General features: G+C 42.8%; 1 protein-coding gene across 1 annotated transcript in view; it reads right to left on the bottom strand.

The window, feature by feature from the left end:
* The window catches only part of TBC1D19 (TBC1 domain family member 19), a 217,873-nt gene that overhangs the window by 145,929 nt on the left and 48,387 nt on the right, over positions 1-23,557 (bottom strand). Inside the window, exons 2-4 of the mRNA XM_088482998.1 lie at positions 9,749-9,821; positions 2,856-2,901; positions 2,182-2,257 (exon numbers count right to left, since the gene is read on the bottom strand). Coding sequence (XP_088339124.1) covers positions 2,182-2,257; positions 2,856-2,901; positions 9,749-9,821 — 195 coding nt within the window. The remainder of the gene's footprint in view (positions 1-2,181; positions 2,258-2,855; positions 2,902-9,748; positions 9,822-23,557) is intronic.

Raw genomic sequence — 23,557 nt, 5'->3', positions numbered from 1 at the left:
ATTGATGGGGTCAATAAAGTTTGTTTTAGTTATTGCTCAGCTTTAACCAAGATGTTCCATTACAAAATGATGCATGAAGCATGATGAAAATCGATTCGGTAGTTTTTGCACCAACTTGAAACAAACAGACATACACAACGTTCTTATAATATTAGTATAGATGTGATATGTTTTTACTTTACCCGATGGCCAAGGATCAGTTATATCCTCTGTCAAAGTCAAATAATTGGGTATGATCGCTTTACAATTATTATCTGACGATATTGGGCCTGATTCAGACCCACTCGCGAGCGGCTGTCCGCTCGCAAGTGGGTCGATGGTGTGCACTGCGCATGCGCACGACGGAGGGAGCTCCGTCGTGGGCATGCGCCAGACGCGACGAGCGAAGGACTTTCCTTCGCTCGTTGTGTCTGATCAAAGGGGGCGTGCTGTCGATGTTGATTGACAGCACGCCCCCTTTGGTGGGCGTGCCGGGGGCGTGCCTCCCAGACGGGGGCGTTCCATAAGGAACGCCTACCGTCAGAAGCCGGCCCACTGACATCACTAGTGATGTCAGTGGGAGTGATTTTGGCTCTGATAGAGCCAAAATCACTCCGGGCCTTGCGGTTGAGAAACTCAACCGCAGGCTCCGGCTCGCAGTGGCGATGGTCGCGATGGTCAAGACCATCGCGACCATCACCCTGCACGCTCGTATAGGCTGTGGGTGGTGACCCACAGCTATACGAGTGTCCAGGAGGACGCTCCATAATTATGGAGGCCGGCCCTCATTCAGAGCGTGCGCTCTGCTCAGAGCGTCCGGCTCTGAATGAGGGCCATAGTCATCTATAGTCTGATGGCGTGTTATTAGGACGCTACTTTGCGTCGGTGCAATCCAATGTGCACAAATGCGAACGCACACATGTATTCACATACACACACATACACAGACGCACATATGCGAACGCATACATATAAAATGGTTCCCACATACTATAGATAATAATCAGAGTTATTTAAAGGTATTTGTTAGCTAATAATTAAGATGTAAGATGTACTTAAAAGAGATCTAAGGTTCAGAATACAGTGGACATGTCATGTTTGGTATCATACTAAGGGGTCTATTTACTAAGCAGTGTTAGGAGACAGAGTGAAAAGTGATAAGGTGCCAGCCAATCAGCTCCTAACTGCCATCTCACAGGCTGTGTTTGAAAAATGACAGTTGGGAGCTGATTGGCTGGCACCTTATCACTTTTCACTCTGTCTCTTAACACGGCTTAGTAAATAGATCCCTAAATCCCTGTTTATTTGCAGACATCCGTTTATATAGACAAAGAAGTCGCATCATGCATCCGCTGGTTATGGATGATAGGGAGTTATTGAGTATAATGCTATTTCTTGTATGCAGTGTTGTAGCCAGTTTTAACCAGTTCTTCGGCAGGAAGCTACACAATGTGACCGTTGGAAGACTGAGCCATACCCCTGATGACACCATATGAACTGACCAATGACCAGGTTGACCAGAAGCAAGAACCAATGAAAACCTGCTAACTGTGTCCTTTGTTATCTCTGTAACCTGTACCGTATATAGGCTTGTGTACTGGCTGCAGTATACAGAAATCTTCTTTGTGACCGCAGACTTCTGGACTGAATGACTGTATACTGGGACCAGTGCGCATGCGTATGTATCGGCTGTACCTATTGTTCATTTTCTTGCTTTTTACTCTAATTGTTAATCTTATATCATGTTACCCCTTTTTACATAAAATAACTTTTGTGCTTTGGAACCACACGATTAGACTGGAAAGCAATTCCTTCTAAAGCGACTGAACGGCATTCATACCTCAATAGTTTTATTATGAACATCAAAGACAATCCTATACAGATTACTATACAACCTAGAAGTAGTACAAGTCGGTAACTAGAAGTAATGTATGTCCAGAATAACCAGAAAAAAGCATTTTAATTGAGCAGATTACTCAGCAAAGTAATGGGGAGCATTATAGAACATAAAACTAGTTTTCCATGATAATAATGCATTCATTTCTGGCCTAGTTTACCTTCCAATAGAAATTGCAGTGAGATGTGGTGGAAGTGAATGTGCCAGGAGGCCCAGATGCATTATCATTAAAGACACTACAGAAAATTGTACAGTATTAGGGATATTTTGTTATTGCTATAGCTGTTGAGGTGCTGACTACCTACCTGAGCCCTTCTCATGTATGACAGAGGTTCTTTAATGTTCTCAGCAGGTGCTGCTGGGTGACAAGGTGCTGGAAGCCTGATAAAAATATATATAAATTAATATGGTTACACAATGATCATAGTACTTTTATATTCTGTTCAACAGTTCAATAAATCTTAATATAGTATTTCCCCAAAGCTAACATCTTCTCTACAAACAGTACCTGAAACAGCCTGAGCAAGTTTACATTTTCTGGACGACTGTCAAACGCAACTAGAGAACCTCATATACGTAGCCAGTTGCGTTTCGCTTATGTTTCACTATTCCGCACTGTGTAGTTAATAAATAGAGCTTGGATGAGGATGGTCAATTTAGTTATGTATGTGGTGGCTGGGGTAGGACTAGGAACACACAGTCACATTACAATTGCAAAACATTCCATATTTCAGTATTGAGTATTTAGCTTTATCGATTATCAAAAGTGAAGCAATACTAAGTCACGGTGTTCTCACCACAATAAAGAAAAGAAAATGATGATGTAAATTAATAAACACAATGACACCTGGGATTTTATTGTATAGTACATCCTCTGACTCATGAAGGCAATGTGAATAAAATGTGCGCATCTCTTCATAATAAGGAGTGTGATTCAACCTTAATACATTTCTACACTGATTATTCACAAAGCACTTACACACTAAGTTCTCGATACACAGCATTTTGAATTTTTTTCTCCCAACCTAAAACAAAGAAAGAAAACATAAATAAATATGAAACAAATACATAACGAAAACGACAGAGAAAAAAAAAGAGGAATGGGAGAGAGAGAAGATGAAGAGGTAAAGAGACAGAGAAAGAAGGAGAGAGACAGAGAGAATGTGGGAGAGAAAGAGAGGTAGGAGAGAAACAGCAAGAGAAAGGAGAGATACACAGGGCCTCATTTATCAACGAGTGTTATCACTTACAACGTGTGATAAAACTCCCTGTGTGTGATAATGGTGCTCCAGTCACTCAGCTCCCAACTGCCATCTGTTTGAAAAATGACAGTTGGGTGTTGATTGGCTGGAGCACCATTTATCATACACAGGGAGTTTTATCACTCGTTGTGAATGATAAAACTCATTGATAAATGAGGCCCAGAGTTACATAAATATTTATGTAGAAAAGAAGAGAGAGAAAGAGAGATAGAAAATAGTTAGGGAAGGTGTGTGAGAGAACAGAGACAGAGAGAATAGAGTGAGGGAAAGAACAGAGGGGCAGATGAATTAACCGCCGATTCGGCATCAGTGTACATTATGTGCGTTGATACCGCTTCTCCCTCATGTATTCTTGGTGGGCTGGGCAGTAAATGACATGCGCCCCTGTCACTATCGGCGCTGCTATCTACAGTTCAATGGGTCAATAAAATGTAGTCCAGTGGAGATGTCAAATTTGTCTGCTGTGAGATGATCATACTTGCCTACCCTACCGATTCGGCCAGGAGCCTCCCGAAAATCAGGTGCCGCTCCCGGCCCCCCGGAAAGGCAGCCAAGCCTCCCGGCTGCTGCCGACCCTCCGTACTTCCCCCCAGGAAGTTTTAGGAGAAACTCCCGCAGCGAGGGGAGGCCGATGACGCGACTTCATTTTGGTCCCGCCCCCTGCTACACCATGCCGGTAATCTTGGCGGGGCCAAAATTATGCAAACGCATGGCCACGACCTCGTCTCCCCGCTCCGCCCACAAACCTGTCCGGCCATGTCCCCCTGCAATGTCGATCTGGCTGCTCGCTCCTGGAAGGGGCAGTCAGAATATTGGCAACCCTGGAGATAATGGGTTAGATTCTCTGCAGTTTTGATCCCAAAATTTAAAATGGCAATAATAGTAAATGTAAAACAAGGCAGGATTTGCATTTAATATTACTGACATTTTAATTTGTGAGGTTAAAACCGCCGCTTAGTAAATCTAGCCCAATACTGAGCAAGGGTTTTAGGAGGGTTATGATAATTTGCTAAAATAACAGTACTTCTCTGTATTCTTCTGCCAGTTTAGTTCCATTGCCAGTATACAGTGGCATGAAAATGTATGTGAACCCTTTGGAATAAACTGGATTTATGCATAAATTGGGCATAAACAGTCAGCTCAAACTAATAACAGACAATTATACATTTTAATGTTTTAATAGATTTTGATTCCAATTGTAGATATTTTGTAAGATACAGATGTGCCCTCATACACCTATCTTTTTTTGTGCCTATGGCACGAGAAGCCTGGTGCAACCCACACACAGCAATTCCTGTGCTGCATAATTTTTCCTCAATTTTAAATCTTCCTTTGCTTATAGTGTACTAGGGGCCCGATTCAGACCCAGTCGCTAAACTGCGCTCTCTCGCAGCCAAAAGGGGCCGGGTATGCAAATTCCGCGATCGCACTCTCTGGTGTTAGGACGCCCTCTATGTCTTAGAGAGCGACGGCATAGCGAACGCACGACGGTATAAAGACGCCCACTTTTCTCTCTTAACACATCTCCAGGAAGTGTATGAATAATCAGAACCATCGGGAAGCTGTCGGAGCTGCACGCAGCGCTTGAGGTAGACATTACCCTGCCGCAAGCACTGCGATCACTGCAGGCTGAAATACAACCAAGTGACGTGTACAATGATGCATCTTTGCTAATTATGCACACCCATAAACTCTGTTTTGACGCCCAGATACGTCTGCGTTCACAGCACCACTCCCGCGTTCACAAGCACCTTCCCCTGTTACCACCCACAAATGGCGCTGTTACTCAAATTAGCATTCAGTCTGTGTACTATGAGCGCACGATTCCCGATCGCAGTGACTGGTTTTCGCGCACTTGCGAAGCGTACGCATGCGTAGACGGGCGATAATCGCCCATAGCATATGTCTGCAGCTTAGCGACCGGGTCTGAGTCGAGCCCTTTGTACTTAGGATTAGTATTTTTGTAGCGAAGGAATTGGTATGAAGTTGCAGATTAAGCATAACGATGCATGGAGCGGGTCACTCCTGTCGCACCTGTCTTTTGCCTTTTTACCCTACATTGCGTACTTTTTCCTCTATTTGGCATCTTACTGTAGTTCATTTGTAGTGTACTAGGTACTTCGGCTTAGTGTTTTGGCGAGGCTGCGTTGCAAAGTCCATGGTGTACTAAACGGGCAAAATGGCGCAATTTGGAGACAGGTTGAATGTATATACTGTATATGTGTATACACTGTTTCCACCCTAGTATGCCTTTGTTTATAGAGCAGATTCGGATTGAGGGGGGGGCACAGGGGGTACCTGCCCCGGGCCCCTCTCTCTCAGGGGATACCCCTCTTCATAGGCAAGCGCCCCCTGCGCTCATTCCGGTTGCCTGGAAACCCCCCTTCCCAGTCCACACATGACAACAATAGAAATAGTAATAGAATAGAATGTTACTAGTGCTGCATGTTCTTCTCAGTATCACAAATGAAATAATTAGCACCACCTTTGGATCTTTTACTGTGTCAGTGAGTAATAAATACACCTGTGCTCTAACTAGGAGATCTGGAAAACATGCACAGTTAGGGGTGCACTGCTATAGACCATCAATAGGGATAATTATTAATACCATATAATAATACACTATCCAGTGCATATCAAGACCAATATGTACATTTATGTCCAGGGCAGTGCTGCTGCCCCAGACTCCCGGACCTGCTCCACTGCTCTGGAATGGTGCCAACATCTCAACTAAAAAGATTCAGCTCAGGCAGGATGGCCCTACTGCCACATTTAATGGCTTACTGTGATCGCTGGACTTGTATTATTATTATTATTATGTCACAAAATACACTTTGTATGATGCATATTAAAGCTGGATAAGTGCTAGTTATGCCCTCTTCATGAACTGCCCACACTCGCTCTAAAATCAAGTATTTGGAAATTCCCTCTAGAAATCCTGCGTTTGCCACTGCTCTTACATTAAATACTACTGCCTGGGCAGTAAGCATGCAAGGAAAGGGAGTGGGCATATTCGGATGAGGGGGCGGAGTAGATGGCATCATGGGAGATAGGAGGGAGGAGCTGCTACAGTCTCAACTATCCCAGTGGCAACTTGTACTACCAGGCCTGCAAGGTAAAGCTGGCCACACATCTAAAGATTATATGTCCAACCAGCCAACTAGTTGATTGGTTAGAATGAAAATATGGTAAGGTATGGGAGCAAATTACAATCAGCAATTTGCTCCCAAATGCCAGAAAATGGACAAAAACTGTTTGAACAAATTGTTTAGATCAAACATTTAACAAACTTGTCTGACGACCATTTTCATCTGTTTTCTGGCATTTAGGAGCAAATTGCTGATCTTCATTCACTCCCATACGTTACCAGATTTTCATTCCAACCAATCAACTACTTGGCTGGTTGGACAGATAATCTTTAGATGTGTGGCCAGCTTAAGAGAGAGTGTAACTGTAATGATGTTTCTAAAACTGTGTGTGCATTGTATGTGTAACCAGCTGCATGTGTAACTGTACAGGATGTGTGACCCTCTGTATGTGTGATTCTGCTTCTGTGACCCCCTGTATAAATGACTCTGTGGCTCAGCTACATGCATGTGTGACTGTTTATCCGAGCTGCTGCATGTGTGACTCTTCATCAGTAAACCCGCTGCATGTGTGACTGCTTATCCGAGCGACTACATGTGATGTAATCCGTCTATAAGGCGCTTTAATATTTAGTACCTACTAGTAACTCTCTCTTACTATCTCTATATTGTGAATTATGACTATGCTGTTAATTATAGACCATGGGGGCCTCCCTGTTTCAAGTGTTCACCCCCCCCCCCTCTCCTCCCCCAAACCCTTACTCCAGCTCTGCAACACGGACTTCTCATTCTGGGGTCAGAGTTTTGGCAATAGGTTTGTTAAGGTATTTTAAGGATTTTAGGATAGCAAAGTGTAAATCTCTTTTTAGTGAAATAAATCATCTGTCAGATATCACTGCCCCAAAAAATTAATTGCCAGATCATTCCTGGTGAGTTGTTGTCCCCTGTATGCTTTGCTTGGCATACCTATTGGTGTGCTCCGTTATTAGCTGTACCAAGTGGTGGTCAAAAACAAAACTGGACATAGTCTAAAATTCCACTTTCCAATGATGCCACACGTGGCTGTTCTGCAAATGGAAACCGCTTCCAGAATCGCTGTTGCTAAGGAACGACATACCAGCACTAATTTAGGATGGAGCTGTGAAGATTATTGGGGTCATTCCATGTGATTCACATTACATTTCATGTTACTTTTTAGAAGTAAGCACAAAAATTAAGCTGAAATTCAACATTTTAAAAACATGACAGTAATGTATGGGGTAGGTAGTCCATAACGCTTAGAAACAGAAAAAAAAATTGACACTCTTACTAGCTAAACTTTAGGTCTATATGCGTTACTGGGGATGTCATTACGATCCCAGCTGTCGGGATGCTGGCGGTTGGGATGCCAGTGCCAGAATCCTGACACCAGTCAGAATTCCAACACCAGCATTCCGACCGCTGACATCCCGTGGTAAGTATTGAGGTTAGGGTTAGGTACTAGAAGGAGGGTTAGGCTGTGGGTAGGGGAGGGTTAGGTTTAGCTTGCGGGGGGGATGTTTAGGTTGTGGGGAGGGAGGGTTAGGGTTAGCCTACTTACCTCTAGGTGTCGGTATTGTAATCCAGTCGGGATGCTGGCATCGGGATTCTGAGTGCCGGCATCCCGTACCCAACTCACGTGACTAATGTTACAACAAAATTGATATAGGAACTGAGGGGACTTATATATTTATTTAAACCTGTACTTTAAGACCCTAAACATATGATTGACACACAAAAAAAAGCTGAGTGTTAAACAAACTATACATAAAATCAATTGGGACAGGACTCATTTTACATACGAATGTGATACACGGTACATTTCTGTCCCCAAAGGGCTCTGATACAAATTACTCAAACCTGTAGAATACTGTACACGTGAATTAATCAATATAGGTCTGTTTATTTTCCTATATATCATCTGGTGATGATGGCCATTTTCAGTTGTTGCCAGCTTGCTCCATTGTGCTCACTGAGTATTCACCATCTCTGATGTCCTTTATCTCACCTGGGTAACTCTTTCCATCATATTCAACATAGAACCAGTCACCAATGGTAACTACATCATCTGAAGTCACTGTGACAGTTACATTAAGTTCATCAGCAAACATGCAGTTGAAAATGTCTTGGCATCTGCTGTGATACAATTCAATTTTCATGTATTGTGTCCTATATTTCATGGAATGATCCATTGGATAAAGTTATATATGAAGTATACTCTAATAAGACTTTGCACCAATGAACTGTGGCTACAGGTCTTTTGTGTTTGATCACACGGTGGACTGTGATTACAGATGGCACCGATATTCAGTGTAATTTTAAGCTGGGTGTACACACGTACGATATATTGGCCAATCTTGCAATCCGCAATGAACCATAATGACCATTGTTTAGTGTGTACACCCAATTCATCATTTGATATATTGTGTGGTTGTATCTTCCCATCTGATGTGCTGCACATGAGATGGGCCGATGCCACGGACGATGCAGCTCACTAACATTATTACAACAATAATATATTGTGCAGTGTGTACGCGGGTACGATATATCGTTACATCGTATCGTTCAGATGTGCACACAGATTTGGGGCCTGAATCAGACCCGCTCGCAAGCACTATGCGCTCGCAAGCGGGTCAATGGCCAGGCAGTGCGCACGCGGCTGCGTGTGCGCTCGCCCCGGAGCGAGTGAGAAATTCACTCGCTCCGGGGCTCGCTACAAATGGGGCGGCTGGCGATGTTGATCAACAGCTCGCCCTGTTTTGTAGGCGGGGAGGGGGGGGTGGCTGGTCAAACGGAGGCATTCCTTCAGGAACACCTGCCGTTTGAGGGCGGCCCTACTGACATCACGAGTGATGTCAGTAGTGAGCTTCCGGCTCTATTAGAGCCGGAAGCTCACTGGGGCTTGCGGCAGACGAGACCCTACCACAAGGGTCTCGTTGCAAGCCCGATGGTCGCGATCATCATCTGGCCGCTCGCAAAAGCTGTGGGTGGTCACCCACAGCTTAGCGAGCGGCCAGGAGGCCGTTTATTATTTTTAAAAAGCAGCTGCCCTGATTCAGAGCGAGTGGCTCTGAATCAGGTCCTTAGTCTTTGTAACTTCTAACCTTGAGATACTTTGTATCACTTACATGAAGCTCACTTGTCAATATTATAATCACTCTTCTACATAAATTCCCATAGACTTCACGGTCCTGTGGGAAGAGAGCAGCAGCTGGTGGACGTTCCTACTAGGATCACTTCTTTGCTGTTGCTGGGGGAGAGTGTTTGTCAGCTGTAGGAAGCTCGGCTCTGGCAGCCGCCAGTGGGCATTAGTGATAGGTTGCATGAGATGCCAGCCTGTTGTGATCAAATCTTATCAGGATTGTGGTTAACATTTATGATTTGTTAGCTTGGAAGAAAAACATACTAATGATAATAGATGGTTATGGAACATAATGCAGGCCACCTAATATGTCAAATCGGTCACCATTGTTAGCTATGGTGTAAACACAACAACAACAACATACCTGATGTCTTCAAATAATCTTTGATATCTTCCTTAAGTGTCTCAAGTTTAATATCTGGATTGAGCAGACATCCCTGTAAAAGTGAGAGAACAATAAATAGAAACGCCAACTAAAGTTGCATTACCACTAGTATTTTGTGATAAAGATAAGCGTTTCCAAAATACTGTCAGGCCTTTTCTTATATATCAGAATTATTCATGATTCACAAAATCTTCAAGGACATGTATTCTACAAAACAAAAGCTACTAGCAGCTTTGCTACAGCAAATTGGATCATTGGGATCAATTCAATTAGCTCAGAGTCCCCACGCAGCTTGAGTAAGTGCAACTACATGCCTAACAAACAATTAACACATCATTAAATTACAGTTAAATGCACTCACCTTTCAGGTACGGGATGCAGTCAGGAAGCCAACGGTCGAAATGCCGAACGCCTGCTTCCCGACTGTGCAATCCCGACATGGGGACTAACGATAGGCGTCGAAATCCCGATATCTATCATTATCCCCACGTCGGGAGCCCGACGCCTAGTATACCAATTAAAGGTAAGCCGGGCGGCGGCCGCGGACAGCCGCAGGGAGGGAGGGATAGGTTAGGGGCTCCTGGGGGGGACTTAGGGTTAGGCAACCCCCGGGAGGGTTAGGGTTAGGCTAGGTGAAGGGGGGGTTAGGGTTAGGCACCCCCGGGGGGAGGATAGGGCTAGGCACCCCCCCCGGGAGGGTTAGGTTTAGGCTGCGGGGAGGGGGGGTTAGGTGTAGGCACTTACAGGGGGGTTAGTGTTAGGCACTAGAGGGGGAGGTTAGAGTTAGGCACCCCTAAAGGTGGGTCGGGGGGGAAAAGGTTAGGGATAGTTAGTAACTTACCTTGTCGGGATCTTCACTGCTGCCGGATTTCCGGCATCGGGATTTGAACCGCCGGACATGGGTTCGGCGGTCATTCATACCGATACCCTCAGGTACAGAGGGTAGCATCTATACAAGGGCTAGCTCGTGAGCCGCACCTGACTAGGTCTTACACTGAAGTGCTAAAAGTCAAGGGATTTTTAGCACTTAATAAATAAATTAATAAACAAATAAATAAATGATAATAATAATGGGACAGCAGTATGTAAAGGTAATAATAGGTGGTGCCACGGTACTATGAAGTCTTGGAAATGTCCAGACCTGCATCAGTTGTAATCTGACATTTCGTGAGTCAGTGTGAACACTGGCTCGGCTGCTCATGGCAAGGAGACGTGAATTATCAGAGTTCAAACAGGGCATTCGGATGGGACATTTCATTTCCAAAGTTGTTCCTCAATCTACGGTGTCATGTGTGTACCGGGAATACCTCTGCACCTGACAGGCGAGCGCATTTAACTGAAATTTAATGGTGTGTAAGAACTTGCAGAGAATTGGGGTCCCTTGACGACAGGCTGTAAACTTAAATGTTTTGATCAAAATATGAACAAAATCTCCATGCTTTTATTTTCTAGATACACCCAGATTTGCAGTACACTATTTTAGGGCCAATAACAATTGACTCTATAAACATACCCTGAAGACTTTAGAGATTCTCTTTCTCTCTTCTGCAAAACAATGCACAGTCCAGAAATCCCAAACATGTTTAAATCTTTCCCCTGCCTCTAACCACTTCAGAAAACTAGACAAGGTTCTAATATGCATCCCCGTTGTCTTTGACATGTATTTCAACCTTGTCTTCTTCAACTGTTCTCTCTTGTCACTGACATTTTCTGGTCATTCTTTAAACATGCTATCCTCCCACCAATCTTTAACATGCAATCACTTGGCCCTTCGCCCATCTATATTCATTCTTGATCCTCCTTTTCTGTAAGCATGTACGTCATTTCAACTTGAATTCCCTACTTGAACCGGCATTCTCACTACAGTAAAGAACTGGCGCTGCGTTATTACCTTTACTCAATAAAATAGTTAGACCAGTGGTTCCCAAACTGTGCGCCATGTGACCCTGGGGAGCCTCAGGTTGGTGGTCCAGCACCAAATCAAATTATTTATGGTCAATGTAATGTAAATATGTAGACAAACAGAAGCTCAAACATGTCCACCACCACATAACTGAACCTAAGGAGCGTAGCACAATTTACTTCACTACATTTTTTTTCTGAATTTTTCAATAAAACATTTGGCTTAGGGGTGCCGTGAAAATAATGCTGATACTCTAGGGCTCCATCATTTAAAAAAGTTTGAAAACCTCTGAGATAGACGGATAAGATTCCAAAAAAAAAAAGTATTACATTCATTAGAACAATTTAAAAAGGGATATGTCTTAGACACACCACAGAATAGCCACATATAGGATCCTATACTTAGGAAATTCTGAGTTTAGGACTAATACCCCTTTTCCACCTAAATTCCGGGTCTGACCCGGAGTTGGAACAAAGTTCCTATCCGGATCAGACCCGGAATTTTGCCGTCACCGACTCGGGATATTCCTGAGTCAGCATCGCTCACACCGGAGTCAGGGCTGCATAGATCCGGCTTTTCCGGAGTGAAAGTGGTCGCTTGGAGATGACATCATCTCCAAGCACCACCGAAGCTGGACCAATCAGTCGGCTAGCAGCGCACTCCAGGTCATCGTGACTAGGAGTGCGCTGTTCTCACAGCAGGGTTTCACGGGCTACGCCCGTGTTAAACCCAGCTGGTTACCTGGGTTGGATTGCCGGGTCACTCGACCCGGCATTCCAACCCTCTCTCTTTTTACACCAGGGAGCTGCCCCGGTTAACCCTTCAAAAACCCGGGTTTTAGCTCCGGTGTAAAAGGGGTATTAATCTCCAACAGTCAGTCATTGAATCAAATAAGCAACATGGTATTACACAAATTTGGTGGCTAGAGGTCCAGACACAGACATTCATTTTTAGCAGTAATTTACAGAAAAGTTAGGCTGTAGATGTGATCCACTAGGTATCCATATGTTTTAGATATTTGTAATTCAGGTTCAGGTGGAGAATACACAGTACAATATTAATAGAATTATGGCTTAGTCATAGCATCCAGATTTAGGTGGCAAAGTCCAAGTAAATAATTAGGTTTAGGTGAGTCTTAATGAGTTTCCCTGGTCAAGATCACCTAGCTTCATCAGAAGTAGGTTTTCTTACGCAGCTGGATGATCATGCAGAGGGAAAAGTGTTAAGATGTTATTGAATCCTGCCATGGACTAAGCCATAATTCTATTAATATCGGACTGTGTTTTCTCCACCTGAACTACAAATACGTACAGCATATGTACAGGGCAGGATTAACAATGGGGTGGATGGAGCTGCAGCACCAGTGCCCCATGAAAATAGGCCCACAGGATCTGTACTGCAGTGCAGACAGGTAAAACTTATTTTTTTCCTGTCAGCCACCAACAGCATTCTGAAGCCCTGACCATTCACATTCTGGACGCCAGAAGCATTGAACTGCCCATTCCGCCCCCTCGCTGGCCTGCCTTAGCTTAGCACCCCCCCATCCCCCCTCTGAAGCTCCGCCTCCACCAATGATCGCATGCATATCACGTTTTAGGAACCATGTATGCATGAAAATTTTAGCAAAGGACAGCTCTCCGAAAAATAAATGTCCTATGCGGTGTGGGGACTTCCGGGTTTGTGACTCATGAATCCATCTGCGAATGCGCAAGCTGTGGGGGATCCTGGGAGGCATCTTATTGGATCCCTATCAGGGAAAACTCTGATAAGAAAGCGTTGCCTAATGGGAACAAGTTCCAGAAAGTGAAGCTTGATGCATACTGTAAGTGCGTTTAAACCTCCGAAAATATCATTTTCTGAGGTCTGATATTTCAACATAGTGCATCACGTCCAATTTCCTGAAATCCAGTAGATCTTATACATGTAACCAGATACTCATAAATGGTGGGAATAGGCATACTCATATTCTACTGTCCCTTCTTCTTTAAGATTGTCCCTTTTTTAGGTCTAATATCTGTATAAATATATACCTTTATTGGCTCTAAAATCATCTTAGTCCCTACTTTTTTTTTTTAATAGTACTCATCCGGTTTAAGTATGTTCATGTGTTCATAATGTTGTATGATGATCAGTGCTGTACTGTATATATGGGATAATGTGCCACTTACTCTAAATAATAATTATATTAGGAGTCACCAGGAATTACCAAAATACATGGGGAGCTATTTATGCAGGACCCCTCTCTGACTTCTAATAGTTGTAGTCAGGTCCATTTTGTAGAGAACTGTCAGTCAGGGGCAGAACTATGGGAGACAATGGAGGCACCTGCCGCCGGACGCCAGCACTGAAGGGGCACCTTCTCCATTGCCCATATATTCACCCCACTTAGGGCTGTAAATATGTACCTGGAGTGTAACGTCACAGCCGCCCAATACATAGCACCTCTTCCCGGCACCTGAGAAGCACCCATAACCATATACTAGGGGAGGGCTCTGTGTCACACCAACAGATGCCGCTTCCGTCTATCTATAGCCTGTTCCCGCTCATTAATGTCGCTGCTTCTCAGCAGCTTCTCATACCAGTGTGACTCGGGCACCCCCCCTCACCCACAACTCCCAGTCCCACTCCTCCCTGGTGGCAGCTAGCCGTGGACCTGTGTGGCGGGCCCCAGCATAATGGTGGCTGCAGATCTCTTTCAGTAGCTGGATGTCAACAACGATGCTCCAAACTGAGCTGTGGGTAAAAGGGCATGGGACGCGGGATCCTGGGACACCAGTGACTGAGTCTGGGGGCAGATCTTTTGGTGGAGCAACTTCCCGGCATGTGAAACAGTCGGCAGTAGACTGGGTATTTTATGATTTGGAGTTCCACCACAGTAGCAGTCATACAGTATCTTGACTCAAACTCAGTCCTCAAAGCCTTCACATCAGGTGGTTTTCCCCTCTATGTGGGGTATCGGGAGGACTACTCACCAACATGAGTTGGTGTTCGCCTCCATCAGGGGTATCAGGAGTACTCCCCACCACACATCAAGTGGCCTTCGCCTCCATCAGGTGAATCAGGAGGGCTCCCCACCACACATCAGGTGGCTTTCGCCTCCATCAGGAAGACTCTGAGCCTCATGCTAATTGCACTATACAGGTCACTATCTTATCTGTGACTAACACATAGCTGTATATACCTGAAAAGGGGGGGGGGATATCCAGCAAATTTACTTTAGTAAATAAGCCTAATAGAAACAAATTCACATATTCTATACTAGCGTTTTGTGCATATGGATAGATATGCACTATATTTATTTTCCCTTTTTTTTTGTAGGGGAGGGGCACCAAATTATAACTTGCCTCCGGGCGTCTGGGATGAACTTACGCCACTGCTGTCAGTTATCAACTGTACCTGCTGCTATGACATGTCACAATGTACTATATGCTCGTTTTACACTAAATGTTTTATGAAAATAATCATAGATAGGCAGGCAGAATGTGAGTTATAATCTCATTAGACTGATCATGTGCCTTGCTATAGAACTGTCAGTTATCAACTGTATCTGTTAATATGTCTACTGACCTTGTATTGTAAGCTTATTTTGACCTAAATGATAAATTATCAATACATTGGCAAAATGCATTCAGGCAGTGTGTTTTCACCTTAGTATAATGACCATGTGACTTGTTACATCATAAACAGCTTATGTGATGTCACTCAGCTTTGGTAGAAAGGTCACCATTTTGTAGAGAACTGTCAGTTATTAACTGTATCTGCTAATATGACATCTCACAATGTAAGGTATGCTTATTTTAACCTACATTGTATATGAAAATAATAATTGGTAGATAGACTTTGTTTACATTTATTCCATTCCCTGAGATGGAACATTTTCCTGGCATCATCTGAGAGTTTCCTCCTTTGTGATGGATAAACAGATTTTACTGCCTCTAAATAAATCAATTTTCTTAAACTGTCTTCTAAAACACAGTTTTTACTGCTGTAGCTGTAATGTCTGAAATCATTAAATAAATTATCCTGGGCATTTCCTCGATTATCAGGTATTCACAGGATACCACATCCAGTACTCCTTAATCACAAGTGATGTAATAACCATTGCTGCTTTAGGTTATATCTCCTATAGGACTGATGAAAAGACTATTCTGTCATCACTGACATTTATCTTCAAATTGTATTACAGGTTGAGTCTCCCATATCCAAAATGCTTGGGACCAGGGGTATTTTGGATAACGGAATATTCTGTATTTTGGAATATTTGCATAAAATAATGAAATATCTTGGGAATGGGACCCACATCTAAACACAGAATGCATTTATGTGTTATATACATCTTATACACATAGCCTGAAGGTCATTTTATACTATATTTTTAATAATTTTGTGCATCAAAAAAAGTGTGCGTAAATACATGAAATTCATTTATGTTTCATATACACCTTATAAACACAGCCTGAAGGTTATGTTATACACTATTTTTAATAATTTGTGCTTTAAACAAAGTTTGTGTACATTAAACCATCAGAAAACAAAGGTTTCACTTTCTCAGTCATGCTAAAAATATTCCGTATTTTGGAATATTCCATATTTCAGAATATTTGGATATGGGAGACTCAACCTGTATTGACTTGACCTAATTTTCTGGCCTCCCTGGGCATACACTATACAATTATCAGTCAGATATCTGTCCAATCTGGGGATTGGAATGAAAACCTGGTAATGAATGGGAGCAAATGACAGTCAAATATATGGTCTTAAACACTGGAAAACAGACAAAACAATTGTTCAAATTGGTTAAATTGGTGTGTTTTAACTTTTAACCAATTTGTCTGAACGACCATTTTTGTCTGTTTTCCAGTGTTTGTGAGCAAATAGTCGATTGTCATTTGCTCCCATACATTACCAGATTTTCATTCCACCAGCCAGATTATTGAATAGTGCAGAGGTTCCCAAACTCCGCCATTACAGTCCAGGTATGAAGGATATCCATGCTTGAGTCCATCAAATTGACTGAGGTACTAATTAAGTCACCTGTGCTCAGGCATGGATATCCTTAAAATATGGACTGTAATGGCGGAATTTGGGAACCTCTGGTATAGTGTATGCCTAGCATAACTGTTGTTTGGGAAACAGGGCTGGGTGCCTGAACTGACTCTCTTGTGGTAGTCATGTATACTTCCCTCTCTTCTATATTATTGAGTAAAGTGTACTTCACAAAAGTAATAAATCCTCATTATTATATTTTTATTTTATTTATTTTTAAGTATACACCTGCAGACTAAAACACAGCCACAATTGGTTTTTTTTTTCTTTACTACTAATTTTCATCCAAATTGTTATACATAGATGAACTCCACACCTCAAGCCCTGGAATGTAGGTAACCAGATAAGAAGTAGCTGCAGAGATGAAACTTTAAAGGAAACTTTATCATTTACCTATCCTGTCAAAAAAGAAAAAAACTCTACTCCAAGGACTGGCTGCTGTAGACTTTAATTTTACACATGCAACCTCCACCTGTGAATGTGCACATCAATCCAGAACTGTGCCTATTCCACAGACTGTGTTAAACCCGGACAACACGGTCTAAAGGCCCCCATACATCAGCAATTAATTGCAGCAATCGTGCAATTTCCAATCGATTGTGTATAAAATCTTTCCCTTTTTCAATCGATTGCAGAATTGCCACAATTGACTGAAAAAGGGAAAGAGTTTTATACACAATCGATTGCAAATTGCATGATTGCTGCAATCAGTTGCTGATGTATGGGGGCCTTTATTGTTTATCCAAATACTGACAGTCTTAATTCACCAACAGAATCACAGATGAAATGCTGAGTATTCACCAAGTTACAGGAATCGCTGAGACTGGTAGGTGTTACAGAAGAATTATGTTATTCACCATATGAGCATAATGTACACCAGAACATGCAGGAGGGGATAGTGAGGGCATACTCATCCCCTATTTATTCATTGTATTAACAGTTTCTTATATATAGCGCAGCATATTCCACTGCGCTCTACAAATGGAAACATTAATAGAACAAAACTGGATAGTTCTATAGTAGGTATTTAGCTAAAATAGAGCAATGCTGGAACAAATTCTTATTCAGAGTACTTGTAAAATACATAGGATCAAGACTGGAATCTTTGACTTTATGGACTGGTCCTGAACATATAATGGTGCAGATATAAATTAGCAAGTCCAGGGTGTGACCCATAATTGATCAATTGGCAATTAACCCAGTTAAGCAAGCACACAAAAAACTTCCTGTCTGTCATTAGGGAGCTGGAGGACTAACCCACTGTTATGGCTGCCATGGAGACTGAAGAAAAAATATATTACATAGATAGATATCAATGGCAAAATGCATGCAGGAGGTGATTATTCACCTCGGTATACTGACCATGTGACTTGTTACATCATAAACCCATGTGATGTCACTCAGCTTTTGTAGAAAGGTCACCATTTTCATGGCCTAATTAAAGGCCACATTGGCCTGGGGCTGGAAATGTTCAAGGGTCTATACTGAGAAGGGGAGGAGCTGTGACCAGTGCTGTGTGGGTGTAAGCAGAACATGTGTGGCCAGTGGTGTGGGTGTGGCCAGAGCCAAGTGCGTATGTACACTCCATACACTATCAGCCTCACTGTCTCCCTAAATCAGGGATGGAGAACCTCAGGCCCAGGGGCTGTATAAGGCTCCCGGAATCATTTGGTCTGGCCCTCGGGAGATTTTTTTCTGCTAGCCTCATTTGGCTTGCAGGGTGCCTAGAATAGCACCCTGCAGCCAGAATCTATGCAGCAGTGCCGCCAGGAGAGTCCTTAGGACGTTTGAGGCGGTCACACCGCTGCCCTTACAGCTTCCGGAGCATCCTCAGGATGCTTCGGGAATTGCTGTAATCACCGGTGATTGTGGCCCAGCCCCTGTGTGACATCACATGGAAGGGCCGTGGCCTGCACCAGGCCCACAAATAATGTTATATATATCAAAATGGCCCTTGGCAGACAAAAGGTTCCCCAACCCTGCCCTAAATACATAAAATAGAAACTAGAAAAACATTTTAATACTTATAATTCATGGCTGACTGTGATCAGCTAGGCAGCTGGTCATCATTATGCTGAGGCCTGGAACTGTAGCTCCATCCACCCCATTGTTAGTCTGGTCCTGGCATTTAGTCAGCTGTACACAGGGGCGAAGAGAGTTCATATGACGTGCCCAAATGCTTAATAGATGGTGGTACTTTCCCCCTGCACCCATACACCGCTCTTATTGACAGTCAGTCCTGGTCCTCTTTGGGCATGCATGACCCGGCTTTGCCAGATCACTCATGCGCACTGCACTGGAAGCCTAGATTTGGGCTTCCTGTTGCAGAACTAGAAATTAAAATAAAAAAAGGATAAAAAAAAATATATTTTTTATTCTGCCTATAAACAGACCCCTTAATTCCCTTACCACATGGAAACACACTAGGGTTAATTACATCAGAAGTCAGTCGGCCTACTAGAAAATATGCTTGATATATTAGCATTGTTTCTAAAGAGCCGTCATGCAAATTACAAATTATATTTATGGAACAGACCCAGTATCTGCTATAGATTGCTTATATGTTTGTAGGTTATCCAAATCCAGCCCATTGGGATAGCTGACCAATAGGAAGCTGCATGTTGAGAGACTGCAGCTTCCTATTGGTCCATGGGGTCACCCTTCATGAAGCAGACTTTTAAGTAATGGTATTTGCCAACTGAATATGCTGGTGACCTCTGTTCTCAATTGTTTAGTCTATGTGCACATTTCCTTGCTCCTACGTTTTATCTCCCCCGTTTTCCTGATCCTGTGTCCTGAATGTTCCTACCTGTGACTTTTCTATACCTTAATACTTCTTTGTGTAATACCCAAACCGGTCAGAGCTGCTGCTGGTGGTGTCCACCGGCTGTTTAGCACTGACAGAGCGGCTGTGGATGGTTTTAATGAGCCAACGGGTGCGGCTGATGTTAGGATGCCTTTCTTCAGTCTGTGTGCCAGCCACGTATATAAACAGCACCTGCACAGTGGCAGCACGACTTGCCTCGCACCTCTTGCCCCCAGCACAGATGAATGTCAGTATGTCACAGAACAAGTGACGAGAGCCGGAAGATGGGTGCCAGGCGTGAAGGGCCGAATAGGACTACCACTCCAGGCCTCCACATAAAAATAGGCGCATCATTGTGACAACATAATGTAAGTATGAAAAATTCCTCACAAAATGATTCAATTATTCCATTGTTATATATTTAGGGAGGCAGTTGGGGCTGATAGGGTAGAGGGGGGTACAAGCCCACATGGCACTGAGCCAGCACTGGTCACACCTCCAATTCTCACAATAGGCCCTTGATCATTTTCAGCTCCAGGCCCTTGTGGCCCTGCATATGGACACCTAGTGGATCTCATCTACATCCTATCTTTTCTGCAATGTACTGCTAAAAAGGATTTTGTCTGGACATCTATCCACTAAATTTGGGTAATACCATGTTGCTTATTTGATTCAATTACTGACTGTTGCAGATTTAGGCCCGTATTCAATTTTGAGTGAAAAGTCCATTGCCGGGCTTTTCACTGTCATCACGGGTTTTGGGTGCGAAAAAGTATCGTGCTTATCCCCATATTCAATTCCAAATCGGCGACAAAATGGACCTGGCGAAACTGAAATCTGTCAGTTTTGGGGAAATCAGCCTGACACCCCCCAAAAGATGCACTGACATGGGAGATCACTATGGGCACCCCCGAATAGCCCTGCTAAAGATATTTGGGGTTTTTAAATGATCTCAATAGGCGCTATTTAGCGTCTTTCAGCAAGTGGTGAAGAATAGCATTTTTCTACTTTTTTGGGGAAAAAAGTATTCCCATCAAATCTGGGTTACATAAAAATGGGTGCAAGCATATTTTCAAGTTGCTAAAGTCAAGCATTAAAGAGCGCCAAAAACACACTTTCAGCAAACACCTGCAATCCAAAAAACACCTCCCCCATACTTCCAGACCTCACTATTTCACTAGTTTTTTAATTTGTACCCCCACTTTGATTTTTTTCTCCCATTTTTTCAGAGTGGTTTTTTGGATTGTCTTCTGTGGGGGTTTTTGGTTTTTGCCGCAATTAGCGTCAAGGGGGAGGGGGTGTAAAAAGGGTTTAGGGAGGTTGCTGCAATTTTGCACCCCAAAACCCCGATTCTGCTTTTTTTTTCCCGCCGGGTATTCATGGGCGGAAAATTGCATTGCGTTTTTGCAACAGCGAAAATACGCTGAAATTAAATATGGGGATAAATGAAATCGTCGAAAATGACATAATCGGCAAAAAAGTATCAACGAAACTGACTTTTCGCTTCTAATTGAATACGGCCCTTTGTCCTAAACTAAGAATTTCCTTAGTATAGGATCCTATATATGTGGCTATTCTATAGTGTATCTAAGACATATGATATTGTTTTTTCTCCCTTTTAACATTGTTTTAATAAATGTGATATCCAAGATTAAACAAGGCCACGCCCCCTATTTACACACTTTTGTAGGGTATGACCGCATGTCACACCCCCATCTAAGTCATGCTGGGGGCTTGCCCAGTGCTCCGGGAGCTGCTGGGAAACCCCCAGTCTCTGACAGCACAGTGTGAATGAGCTGGCATTCGTCCGTCATCCATCACTACTCCAGCTCTGCTTGGTGACACCATCCAAAGGGGTGACAACAACATAGCAGAGCAGCTCTGCTATTTTTGCGTGAAACCCACAGATGGTGTCACCCATCTAGTGACTCCACTACTTATTGCTGTATCAAAAAGTTCTGTACTCCATACTTATTCTTGACCTATATGCAGCCTTTGATGCATTTAATCACTTTCTACTTCTCTTAAGTTGCTTGGCTCTACGAGTCCAAGTTTGTACACTTTACTCGCTAAGAATCATATTTCCCTTTGTGATCTACCTTCTCTCATCGTCCTCTCTTGCTGTACCTCAGGTCACTGTTGTACACCCTCGTTGGTCCTTTGATACTATTGGTTTTGGCCATCTTCTTTCATTCTTTGGGTTTTATTATATATATGCTGATGGCAGAGCCATAACTAGACTTTTTGGTGCCCTGTGCCAGAAAGAGCATTGGCGCCCCCTCATTTTTCAAAGGGATATAATGCACCCAAAAAAGGTTCATGGCTTCATGGGGAAGGGCCAGGGAAGAGATAGGGGAGGCCAGGAGATGCTGGGGATGAAATAAGAGGAAGCTACAAGTGAGAATGATAATAAACAGAAATTTGACAGGACCAAACAGCGCCCCCTGACCTGTGGTGCCCTGTATGATCGCACCGGCCGCACTACCCTAGCTACGACCCTGGCTGCTGGCACTTAATATGACTGACTCAGACTTCTATCCCCGACTGCTATGCAGAAGTTTCCTCTTCGTGTCCCCTTGCAAATTACAATTCATGGATAAAATGGATTGTAAAACAGCTTTTAACTGAAACAGGCAGCACTAGAACAATTTAAAGGGGCAAGATAATATTTATAGATTATAAAACAACAACAGCTAGATGGATAACCAGCGATAACAGATGGAAAGCCGCAGGTGCCCTAAGCATAACATGTATGGTCTTATACCAAAAGCACATAAAATCCTAGCACAAATGCACAGAATGTCAGCATCAAGATTATACTTAACATTTTTATGCAAAGGAGTCAGTGTGTGTGTGTGTGTGTGTGTGTGTGGGTGTGGGTGTGGGTGTGGGTGTGTGTGGGTGTGTGTGGGTGTGTGTGGGTGGGTGTGTGTGGGTGTGTGTGGGTGTGTGTGGGTGGGGGGGGGGGGTCAGGTTTAAGAATAGACAAAAGTGCTATTAAAAATAATTAGGTATGTCTAGAATAAAAATAAAACTCTTTATATGATGATGATGCTTCTAAAGCAGATCAGTATATATAGAAATAGCCATGCACAGCAAACTGTGGGCAAGTAATGCCAGCATGTGTGGCTATGATCATTAGTATCAGTCGTTTAACTGAAGTAAGGCTAACATTTTACAAAGTCTTCCTGGTTATATTAACTTTAACGTCTAACCATTAATTGTGAAAATTATATTATGCGGTCCCTTATAACATGATACAGAGCAAGGAATCTTATCAGAAGATAGGACAGGCATTAAAATATGATATAAAACAGAGAGAAAACACAAAATATTCCAAACTCTCAGCAATGTCAGAATGTATTAATGATGAAGGGGTTATTTATCAAACCTTGGAGAGACATAAAACTGTAAGAGATAAAGTACCAAGCAATCAGCTTCTAACTTACATTTTACAGGCTGTTAATTTTATCTCTCTCCAAGCTTTGATAAATACCGCCAAGCGATATGGATTCACTGAATGGATTCACTGAAAGTGAAAGTGTTCAGATGAGGGCAACATGCTGTTAGGACTGAAAATTGAAGATACCTCAAAAAGTTTACTATCTGAAAGCACTCAATAATACAGCAGTAAAATGTCTTGCGAATCACCGTTACAAGTAAAAAAAACTGTAAACAAATTTTGCTTAAATATAAAGTTACTATAAACTGAAATTAATATTTCTACAATTCCATCTTATGTACAGTACACACTCTAATGCACTTACAGTACGTAAAAAGCAAAGCACTCTACATTATCTTACACCACCACCAAGATAAAAGAGACATGGGAAATGCGTACTCACTAAACAAATAGTGTAATAAAATGGAAACTAGCTAATGAGGTAAGAGATGGTGCCACGATTAGAAAATTATTAGAGGTTATTTTTAGGATGGATTTATATGATAAATAAAAAAAACATTAAGCTATTTATTCTCTGGCATTCTGAATGGAATATAAAAACAAAGTAATAAAAAAAAAAACATTAGAATT

The sequence above is a fragment of the Taudactylus pleione genome, unplaced genomic scaffold (assembly GCF_031769625.1).
Source record: "Taudactylus pleione unplaced genomic scaffold, aTauple2 ptg000302l, whole genome shotgun sequence".
Lineage (NCBI taxonomy): Eukaryota > Metazoa > Chordata > Amphibia > Anura > Myobatrachidae > Taudactylus > Taudactylus pleione.
This window is presented reverse-complemented; position numbering and strand designations above follow the sequence as displayed.